At 36.9% G+C, this 12,188-nt stretch overlaps 1 protein-coding gene across 1 annotated transcript in view; it reads left to right on the top strand.

Annotated features, from left to right (window-relative positions):
- Window positions 1-12,188, top strand: part of DLG2 (discs large MAGUK scaffold protein 2) — a 767,759-nt gene that overhangs the window by 464,045 nt on the left and 291,526 nt on the right. The window contains exons 6-7 of the mRNA XM_072398627.1: window positions 5,324-5,407; window positions 10,038-10,088. Coding sequence (XP_072254728.1) covers window positions 5,324-5,407; window positions 10,038-10,088 — 135 coding nt within the window. The remainder of the gene's footprint in view (window positions 1-5,323; window positions 5,408-10,037; window positions 10,089-12,188) is intronic.

Raw genomic sequence — 12,188 nt, 5'->3', positions numbered from 1 at the left:
TTCTTTTTGGTCAATAGGCTTTATGTAAAAACAGGCGATCAAATCTTTCAAAATCGGATTTGTTTTTGGTTGGGCGATGCAATGCAAATTTATACACTTAGGAGCTGCCAAAATTTTTAATATTTATCAAACCGAATGAAAAAAAAAAAACTACAGCATTTTAACCAATCCATCTATTAACTTTTTGGACTTTAGCAAATTAAAATATTGTTGCTAATATTCAGAAATGTATTATGCTCTTTTATCTAATTTTTTTTTAATTTTAGCTTTAATTATTATAGGTTAGGATTACCATTTAATTAGCTTCAATTAATATGTTAGGATTTAAAGACAGCCTTTTCAATATTTAATAGTGTTCAGATACAGGTATTGACCAAGTACTGTCTTTTGTTTAAAAACCATAAAGCTGTCTTCAAATGTTCCTCATTTCCTAGAAAAATCTCATAATTGGAAACTTCAATATTTTCTAGTTAGTGAAAATGTGTTCAGTTTTCAAATACTGACCAATTATTCCTTAAAATCACATTTTATATTTTTTGATTTGTTCTTTGTGTGGTATCTGTTGCTTCCATTCGGTATTGTACTTTGAGTGTGTTAAAATGTTCCTAAAAGCAAAATGCAAATGGATATTTACTGGTCAGATTTGTTACCATTGTGTATTTGAGTTTTACTTTTTTACAGTCAACAAGGCGTTAAATTACTTGTGATGAGCCTGGAAAAACATAATCAGAAAAATTGTTCTTGGAAAAGTTTAAATTAATTGGCAAAATCTTTAGAAATTCTTGAGATAAACTTAGTTTGAGAAACACTATTATTATGACTTTATAGGAAATGACATATAATACAAATTATAAATGTTGAGGCTTTTTTAATAGTGTTTATTAGTTTAAACAATACTTTTTTTCTAATAATATCATAATAATTTACCATTTTCTGCCAAGCCATTTTTTTGAAGAGATTAGTACTTTTTCTCGTTGTGGCAGTAAAATAAAAGTGAACTAAAAAGACCGGTTGCAAGGCTCTTACCAGTGTGTGTATCATATATAATATATATATATATGTAACCCATCCAATACAGAATTCCCAGTGGTTTTTGTAATACTTTAGGATATATATAATATAATATATTGTAATATACTGTAATATATATATTACAAAAAAAAAAGCAAATAGGAATTTTGTAAACTCTCTGTTAACTTTCTTCTTTAGGAAGGTATTCTGAGTACATGTACATTGCTACAGCATCTTTTTCTAGCAAGTTGAAACAGTTTGAACTTTTTTACATTTTCTCACCATCGAAAGTTGGTGTTTGCACATTAGAGCCCCTCCCTTCCCCCCCGGGTTTGGGGGCTTTCATGGTACTGGGGTAGATATTGCAATGTATTTGCATTCAACTTTATATTACCTTTATTATTACCACTTTATCTACATTTTCTGTATGTAAATGTGACAGAAGCACTTTTAAAAGAGAAATTTCATTAGGACACTGGAAGAGGCATTGTTGGCAAATAGTGACTAAGGGACCGGAGCAGGTAGCCAGTTTGATTAGAGATGGTGGGTTGTGTCCTTAACTTTTCAAAGCTGGTGCAGGACCAATAATGATAAAAAGCATGCTGTGTTGAAATTAAGGTAGTTTCATAATGTCTCATAGATGGGGTTAACAGTGCCATGGTGTGATAATAAAGTCCAATTAAATAGTAATAGAGGCCTCTAAACCAATATTTCTCAGCTTTTTTACCCAAAAGGAACCCTTACATTTTTTCAGGTCTCATGCAACTTCTGTGTAATCAATTCATTAGGTGTCAATGGGGTAACTGCCCTTCACATTAGTGTTCATTTCAGAAGAATGTTTCCTGTATGGTGGTTTTCTAAATGCTACACAAGAAAGCTAAAACCCCTGTGGGCATGCTGCTTACTCTGCAGTAGTGTTGGCTTAAAACTTTGCAGGCACCACAAAATGTGAGGTCAATAATCCCTGGAACCCCTTCGAAGTGCTGAAGGAACACTACGGATCTGCAGAAACCTGGTTGGGAATGTCTGAACAAATAATGCTGACTACATTTATATACCATAATCCTTTCACTGACGGTCCCTCCTAGGAACCCACAATGTAAAATTAAAACTAGCCTAAAGCCAATTAGGGGGGAGTCAATTAACCTACTAGATTTCTCAGAAAAAAACAGGATGCCCAGAAGAAACTTTTGTTAAAAACTATGAGAATCTACTATAGCCCTATGGAAATGTTCAGGCCGAGCTTTAAAGCTGGCACCCTAGTGCAGCAAGACACTGGGACATAAGGCCACCAAATATTTTGGGGACTTCTGGACAACCTCACATTTTTGAGGCTATTCCTTATTTTTGCCAAATACTATAAAAGACCAAATTCACAAAAAGTTGTAACTACTTTTTTGCACCAGCACAACCAGCAAGACAGTTATACTAAGCATATTACCATTAAATGCCTTTAGGCACTTGATTGATGTTTGTGTTTCTGTAAATAGATGTTTTCTGTGGTCTCACCTATTTAAGGACCCCTTCATGTTTATATGTGTACAAACAAGAAATAGGGAGAAGAGAATGTGGGCAATACCTTGGCAATGATGACCATATGGGTGAATTTGCAACCGTGGTCATATGCATGCAAGAAATGGATAAATGTAGCAATATGTGGTCAACAAACAGGCAACTTTTACAGTATTTAGGCAAGAAATATTTTGGCAATTGTGACAACATGTGTTGTTGATCGAATATGATTAGCGGTAACAAGTAGAGAAAATCTCATCCCAATGAAATTCTATATGTGTCACTCATAGGATATATATGCCCACAGGGAGGAGTTAAAGATGGAGCTTGTACCCTCTCGAAGCTCTCTCCTCCTCTCCAGTGCTGGCTTGGGGAAGAGTGGACCTTTCCATTTCTTTTTTGGGTGTTCTCATGGTCAGGGACATCTTACTTTGTATCACAGGGACAATTACCATAGGAAGATAAGTGAACGAAGAACAGACATTTTGAAACTTGTGACTGGACCAGTAGTAGGGTGGAATTCGGATGATGAGGACAGGACATCAGAGATCAGAGATATTTGGCCACAGTAGGATTTCTCCTCACTCTGGGAAAAATATACCTACAAAAAAATCCAAGTTCCACTTTAAGTGCTCTTAAAAAGTTCTGATGGTTTAATGGTCTTCGAATTCTCATTAAAGCAACCGGAAAATATAAATGTGCATAGCTTGGTCTTCTCAAGGAAGAAAAGGTTTAATGTATCCTTTAATTAAAGTGTAAAATAAACTGCTTAGCTCAATTCCAGTTCCATTAAACTTTTATTACACCTTACAAAGATTTTGGAAGAGTTGGTGACTATAAAATATGAGCAAACTGGATTCTTCACAAAACATTCTTATAACTAGCGTTGTTTTTAAACGAAAACAAGAAAGTAGTCAGCATTCTCCATTTTTATTGGTTCATAAAAAGAGATAAGTTTGATGTTTTTGTTCCTTATAAGTGACCTATTTGGCTTATGGCAGCAATGATTTGAATGCTAGGAATTTTGAAGATCTATCCCAGTTTGATGTCATTATTTGGCTGAGTGCAGCCCTAGGTAAGGTAGTAATTTTGGCCTCCTATCGTTTTAACCAACATTGATAAGGATTACTTTAGGAATTGAAAAAACTTTATATTTGCATTTTATATAGTGAAAAGGGCTATCAGTCCTGTTTTGGAAAATGCCACACAGGTCTTTATCTGGTTTACTTTAGAAGCATGATGGATTGTTTCTGAGCCCACTGGACAACCACTGAGCCCAGGTCTCATGGTTGTCAGCCAGGCTGGATGGCAAACATGTCTGTCATTGGTAATTTCTATGTCACTTGGTCAGGAGAGAAAAGAAGTTTACAAAATATGCAATTGTTTTTAATTACAAATTTTTACCAAAACTTTGGCAAAATGGAAGCCCTCAATTTTGGTCATTTTTAGTATCTGTGCAACTTAAGGAATGTTTATAAGGGTCGTTTGTATGTATAATAATATATCTATTATTTCCAGGTAATTTACATTGTTTAATAATAATTTAAAAAAAAAAAGAGTTCAACCTTCTATCCTGGACTTCTTAATCATATACCCTTCAGAATACTAACTTTGAAATACTAAGGTGTAGATCATCTAAAATTCATTTTGCTGGCTGCAGCATAGCTGGAAAAGAAGGGTTTTTATAATGCACAGATAGAATAGAATGTGAAATGGGCTGAACCTTGGCCAGATTTTATTCCTTCTTATGCCATCACTATTTGATATTTTAGAGTGACCACAGGAAGTTCGAGGAGTCAAAGACAAAACAAAGGGCCTGATTTATTAAAGCTCCCCAAGGCTAGAGCGGATACACTTTCATCAGTGAAGCTGGGTGATTCAGCAAACCTGGAATGGATTTCTTAAAGGTCATTTGTTATTTGTTAGCAATTTTTTAATCCCGAAACAGATCCATTCCAGGTTTTCTGGATTACCCAACTCTACTCATAAAAGTTTATCCTCCCTAGCCTTGGAGAGCTTTAATAAATTAGGCCCAAAGTCCCTAACATTTTTGCATTTTTCCTAAACATTTTCTTTTTCATTGTAATCAATGGAACTGGGAGGTTGGCATTTTAACACCAATATGCAGTCATGGTCTTTTGTTTCCACCATCAGCAAACTCACCCTGAGAAATGCCATGCAGCCATCACTATGTATGCAAAGCAGAAGTGGCTGTTCAAAAATACAAAAACACGGCTACGAAAAATTGAACCATGTTTTATTTGTTTATTTTGGCTGGATTACTGTGCAAATATGGCTCATTCTGGAATATGCAGATTTGTAGTATGTTTATTTGTATATTTTATGTTGAAAAATATGGATTTTTTTTTTTTGGTGTCGAAACCTGGGAACAAACCACTTCTGTCTTTTTCAACCTAACTATGTAACAAATTATGTAATAGATAACTTTTTATAATGAATGGCAGTCTTTTATGACACACAGTGCTTTAAAAAACACAGTTGATGCTGTTAGATTGTACATCTACCATTGAGCGTATATGTGCATGCTTGTATGTGTGGTTGGGACATTAGATTGTAAGTTCCTTTGGGATCAGGGACTGCTGTCTATATATCAATAAACGCCTGTCTAATGAAGAAGATACATCTGGGCTCACACATCAATGTGCAGAGATGTTGCAATGGTGTTTTGGGTTTTTCTTTAAAGTTTTACTGTTTTAGATTTTTTTATGTTACAAATTTACATTTTTTAAAAGTTAACTTTTGAAATTTAAATAATACCGTATTATGTCTTTACTTTCAGGCCAGCCCCGCTCCGATTATTGTGAATACAGACACCTTGGACACCATCCCCTATGTTAGCTACACTCCATTCCATGAAAACGCGGTAAGACACAAAATAATCTATCGATTCATTTAGCTTTCTGTTATGAAGTTGAACTCCAGGCAAAATGCAAGCAACACAGATTAAAGACTTTTTAGGAAGCTGTTTGTATTTCTGTTCATTCAGTATTGAGATTCATGCATCTCTACCACATAGTACAGCAGACCAGGAGACCTGACGTTTCTCTGCCTTAGTTAGCTAACACGTATAGGTCTTGTCCCTCCCCCAGCTTGTGATTGGACAGTAAATAAACAAGAGAATGTGCTCATTTTTTAACATTAGGGGTCCTCTCCAAAGTGTTCATAGAAAATCTAGTATTGTATGTAGGTAACACTTTAAAACGAGGACAGGACCGCTGGGTAATGATATGAAAGACCTGTAAGTGAATGTCCCACTCACTCGATGAACATGTTCCAGTTGCCACCTTAATAAGTAAATAGTATGTCCCCAAAATGAAAGTCCATGGAAATTAGTGAGCAGTTGGGTAAGTTTGCTAAGTTTGCAGGAGGCAAAGTTTTGGGCAGATAAAGAGTCTGCCTTGGTACATCTGTATCTGGTTATCAAGGTAGCCTACGGTAGCCTACGACAAGGTAGCACTACGATAGTGCTGGGCCAGGGCCCATTTTTTGACTGGCTTTAGAAATGGTATTCTGACTGATACTGGCTGGGGGCAATCTTCCCAATGGCCAACTATTTTTAAGAAAGGTTCCTTCAGGGGCCACCAAGATTTTCTTAAGCTGTTGCTGATTGACAATCCAATTGATGGTATCTGCTTAGTGCCAGGGCCAGGGCTACTTGGCAATAACTATTAACAACAACTACTAACAACAATAACTATTATTTAGCTGTCTGTAAAGGTGGTACTCTGACCATACTATAAAGGGGGGAAGCATTCTTCCCAATGGCCACCAATGTAAGGGGCATTTTTCCTAGAGGTTGATAAAGGTTCCTTGAACTGTAGCTGATTGATTGCCAATGTGATGATAAAATAATATCATAATATGATAGCTCCATTATTATTACTATTACACAGTATTTATATAACACCAAAATATTACACAGCACTTTACAAAATCTATTCTAATGTTACTAACTGTCCCTCAAAGGGGCTCACAATTTATGTCCCTACCTCAGTCATTTTTAGAGAAAGCTAATTACCCTAACTGCATGTTTTTGAATGCGGGAGGAAACCAGAGTACCTGGAAGAAACCCACGTAAATTTGGGGAGAACCTGCAAACCCCAGGCAGATAGTGTCCTGGCCGAGATTCAAACCTGGGACCCAGCATTGCAAAGACTAGAGTGCTAACCATTGAGCCACCGTGCTGCCCAATACTTGCTATTTTTCCAGTTGTCTATGAAGTGGTGTTTTAGATACCAATGTAAGGGGGCATTCTTTTCACTAGCCACTTGTTTAGGATGCTTTTTCCCATTGCTCCCCAATAAACTGAATTTAGTGGGGGTACCTAAAAACCAGACAATTATTTTAAAGGTGCTTTTGATAATGAAATGGTTTTAGCTGGGGTTCTCAATATCTCAAGCTGTAAAAAATTATCCCTGTGGGGAAAAAAAGTTTGGAATGATTACCATACACTGAAGACACCTTATACAACAGATACTTCAATAGTTCAATGCCACGCTCCCAGAGCGGATGCTAACTAATAATTTAGCTTCACTGATTGGCTAGTCCACAACTTCTGCCAAGATTCCTGCAGCACTGTCAGTTATTCAATAACGACATTGGATCTTTTGTTTCAGGGCAGGGGTGCGGGCTCGAAGATTAGATTAAAAATTTAGATTAATGCGCAGTAATCATCTGTAGAGCTGCATGCAGCATTTACAAGTACATCACTCAGAGGAACCGCAAAGCTTTAAGAATTAGAATTCTTTTGTTTTAGCTGCCAAATCCTTTATCCTTTATTTCTAACACAAGACATTTTTTGGGCAATAAGATGACAGTTTGAGTATCTATTAACTGACAACTATGTTGTATTTACAGTAAAGATTCGTTATGAGCTATTATTGTAACGATGAAAGTCATTTTTGATGTGAGTTTTTTTTTATTAGCTTAGCTAGAATTGGCAAATGTGAATAAGAAGTTTGTAGGAGAGCCCTCTTGTTGTTGTACTCACTTTAATTTTTCTTGAACAAAAAGAATAAAATATTTAATTTTTTCTTAGGTGGTGAGGGGTCGAGGGGATTAATAATTGTAGTTATATTTTTTCATTTACTGTGTGTATATTTGTTATTTGTGTTTATTTTCCTTTCTGTGGAATAGAATGTTGAAAGTGAGAAAAGGGCTCGTTTATGAAACCCTAAATGGTCCATTCTCCAGAAACTGTGGCGTTATCTGTTCAAAAATAACACCCTATTTATGAAAGTAGAGAACGTCTTAGGCTTTAATATAGATCACTGGCATTCATTTAACTTAGAACTAAGCCCACGATAAGTCCCATGCAGGGCAATCCCATCTTCTTCTCTTCCTGAACATGTTCTTCGGCCATCTTGATTGGCCAGGCTGGAATATGTAACTAAGGTGCGTGTGAGTTTATTAATTCCTGACATGCGTCGGGGAAGCAGAGATTGCTGATACTTGATTTTTTTGACAAATACACAGAGCAATCAGGCAAATTTTAGTGCTTATTGCAGAAGATGCATCACCTGTCCCTTTCTGCAATAATGCCCTGTCTGATCATACATTTTTAAAAGTGGAACTGCTTTAAAAACACTGATCGGAACTTTTGCATTTTTGGATGTAGAACCTGTAAGTGGCAGCTAGAGCTACATGTCTGGCAATCAGAAGTCTATGGGTATCCTTGCCAGTCTATGGGTGCCAAATGTCACTTCAGGTGATCAGTACTTCATTAGCGGGAATCGAGTTATTCGATTACCCATTTTAGGGTAACCGTGTTACAATAATCAATTGCTGATCACCATTGTAGTAAAAATACTGATCACCCAATATAAAAAGAGTGGAGATCACAAAAAAAAATAAACATAATCAGTGTTATCTGAACTCCAATTTTTTGTATATGACCCCTTAATGGCACAAGGCTAGCTCCACAATAATTCAAATAAATGTAAGGATTTTTTTCCATCTGTTTTCAATTTGAAAGATTTTCCTCTACTTCCTATGTCAAAGCATTAACAAAAATGTACACAGTTATTCATTATTAGGCTTCTCCCTTCATCAACATGGAGTCAGGACACACAGGAATAACTGCTCTTCAGTCTGTTTTCCATTCTTTGTATTCTGAGTTTCTCTTTTTGAAACACGTTTGTGTCTTTTCTTTCTGCCCTTCCAATTTCCTGCCATATTATTTCCAGTGTTTTCCTTTCCTGTTCATTTTATTCCTGCCACATAATTTCCCTATGTCCTCTCTTCCTGCCCCTCCGATTTCCCACCACTTGTCTTAGTCTCCTGGCTGTCTTGTTTTATGTCTTCTGTGTCTCCTCCTTCTCCTCCCTCCTACTTCCTTCCTCCTCCCTTTTCTTTTTGCCTCCTCCTGCCACCCTCACTGCTTCCCCCCAAATTTTCCTTGCTGTATTTTTTTTCTTAAAAAATCCCTGTCCATACTGGGTCTTCTTCTTCATTTTTCTCCCAAACACCAGTAGTTCTTTAATTGCAGTGCTGACATAATTACTTTAATACCACTCTCTGCATGGATAAACAGGAGATGAAGTGTGACATATTGACACCCTTTCAGGGGGGTGGGTCCATGACACCCTGCAGTCCCAATGTCTACCCTGTTAGTGAGGAGGGGTGTCATTCATCCTAGAAGGTTGCAGACATCTTGTGGCCAAAAAGAAGTACTGCGGGAGCTGAAAGTATTTCATCCTGAACCACTAGGCTACAATTATAATTGTGTTTAAAGAGGGACACTGTGCCCACCAGGAACAATAGGGTATTAAAATATATGTAGATACCAAAAGGTTGCATTGTCTAGCTACTAGAGATGAGCCCGAATTTCCTCGCGATTCGTGAGGACTTTAGAGATTCCACTGCGATCCCTGGGCACTACAGGGGATGAATGGGAACTTGTCCCCATTCATTACCTTTAGTGCCCTGTATTCTTAGATAGTGAAACTCTATCTAAGAATACATAGTGCAGTGCTGCATCAGCAATCATGGTTGCTGTGCTGTGCTTCTGCTATGTATTCTTAGATAGAGTTTCCCTGTCTAAGAAGACTTGTCCCCATTCATCCCCTTTAGTGCCCTGAGATCGTAGTAGAACTGCCGAGGTCATCTGCAGTTCAGTTTCACAATGTGACGTCACATGGAAAACAGAACTGCAGTCCAGGAATTACAGGTGATGAATGGGGTCCTGTAGTGCTCTGTATTCTTAGATAGTGAAACTCTATCCAAAAATAGAAAATAGAACTACTGCACGGCAACCGCGAAATGGACAAAATAACCGGAAATAGCCGAAAATAGCCGTTTTTATATGCAAATAAATTTGGATCGAATCGTAACTTTTACCGGCCGAACCGATTTTTTGAAAAATTTGCTCATCTCTACTAGCTACCAAAAGCATTCCTGCTGAAAATAACATGTCTGCCAATATATGCCTTACATAAGATTTTGATTCATTTTTATGTGCATGTAATTTAGTGCTGTTTTTTTTTCCCACCTAGATCAACGGGTCGGAAATTGAATATGAATTTGAGGAAATTACATTGGAGCGGGTAAGTTTAATTACATAATATAATTATTTCTACGTACAATATTATTAAACAAATAGAAATTATTTTTATTTTTGTGTTAGTTTTTTCTAATGTAATTATCTATTCTAAGTATAACTTTTTTGTTTATTGTTCTTCGAGTGCTGAGTGTGTTTTTGTGGCCTATATATAGAGATTGGCTTATTCATATACTTTATAGAGAATTCATAATGTATGTAGAGCTTAAATAATATATAAAGAGCTGGAAATGACTGTGACCATTGTCTCAATCCAAATAATAAAAAATATTAAAAACAAAGCTTTACTATTGAAATGGGAAAAAAACAATAAATAGTTTTATGCAATTGATTGTGGTATGGTTTATAGCACAATATAAAAGATGGAATGTAAGGAAAGAAGGGATTAAATTGGAGATAGTTTATGTTCTTTAATAAAGGTATGTTACAAGGGGCAATGTTGATATATCCACTTATCCCATATGTACCATGGTTTCTATATCATCTAAAAAATATGGATTTTCTGTCAACATGCTTTTTGTCATATATTAAGTCAGGTTGAAAAAAGACTTTAGTCCATGAAGTTCAACCACTAGGAAAATAAACATATCCCAGATATAAAACCCCATGGACATATTTGATCCAGAGGAAGGCAAAGAAAAAACCCTGGTATAATTTGCGGCAACGGGGAAAAAATTCCTTCCTGATTCCATGAGGCAATCGGATGTTCCCGGGATGAACAGTCTCTGTTATCTTTACTTTGAAGGTTTAATTCACAGTTATATTCTGTGCTTTTAGAAATACATCCAGCTTTTTCTTAAAGCATTCTAAAGGAGTTGCTGAAACTACTTCCTGAGGAAGCGAATTTCACATTTTCACAGACCTTACAGTGAAGATTCCTTTCCTTATCCGGAGCTTAAACTTCTTTTCCTCCAGACGCAAAGAGCGCCCTCTTGTGCTTTGTAATGGTCTCAAAGTGAATAATCAGGGAGTTCTCTATATGGACCGTTAATATATTTATACAGGGTGATCATATTCCCCCTTAAACGTTACTTCCCCAGGGAGAATAGATTCAGTTCAGCTAATCTCTCCTCATAGCTGAGCTCCTCCATTCCTTTTATTAGTTTAGTTGCTCTTCTCTGCACTCCAATTACCACAATATCTTTTTTTTGAACTGGTGCCCAAAACTGGACTGCATATTCCAGATGTGGTCTGACCAATGCTTTGTACAGGGGCAGGATTATGTCTCCATCTTTTATGGGTTTAGTGTGTTTGCACACTGGACTATAGCTAATTTCCTATTATCTTTGAATGGGAGGGTCAGTCAGAAGTGTAACCCTAAGTTGGTAAAACGATAAATGCCAGACTACAGTTAGCAGGGGGGCAGGACACAGGGGATGTCACATATCTGCCAAGCATAGCTACACAATCAGGGAATTTGAATTTTAAAGAGTATTGGAGTATTTATTAGAGTATTTTTTTCCATCTATACCAAACAATGGTAGTTCTTAAATCTGCCCTCCAGTCTCCTCTTCCTTTTTGCAGGCTACTTTTCTGGACTGTATTTTCTTTTACGGCACACTGAGCTTTTCACAATGTTTATTAGAAACTGAAACAAGTCAGATAGAGCCAGCCTTAAATTTTGACTGGAGGACGTCCACCATCATTTAGCTCATCCCTCCCCAACCTGGTTGTCCCTGCTCCTTTCATTTATTGGATTTTAGCTCTTTCAATCACAGAGGCCCAGCATGACAAGTGGGCATTATTTATTTGAAGTCTAACCCAAGGGTTTCAAGCTGTTACCTACCTAATTAAACACTCTTGCCAGGAGCCATTACCTGCATGTTGACATACTGCCCTCTGCATACAGTGTACAGTATGCATAATATCATCTCTGACATCCCTTTAGATAACAATAGCCCCATGGCTCTCCCAAATGTGCCCAACAGGGATGAGTGGAAGTGTGCACATACATTTTTTACTGCTGCCTGTGTCCCTGCCAGGTAGATCCACTCCTTTTGGGGTCCAATGTCACCAAGTTAGGCTAAAAGTAATAGGAAGTCCAATATGTCAGCCATGCCTCTAAAACAAGGTATGAGGTAAGGTC

The sequence above is a fragment of the Pyxicephalus adspersus genome, chromosome 1 (genome assembly GCF_032062135.1).
Source record: "Pyxicephalus adspersus chromosome 1, UCB_Pads_2.0, whole genome shotgun sequence".
Taxonomy (NCBI): domain Eukaryota; kingdom Metazoa; phylum Chordata; class Amphibia; order Anura; family Pyxicephalidae; genus Pyxicephalus; species Pyxicephalus adspersus.
The sequence above is the reverse complement of the archived record's forward strand: the minus strand, read 5'-3'. Positions and strand labels throughout refer to the sequence as shown.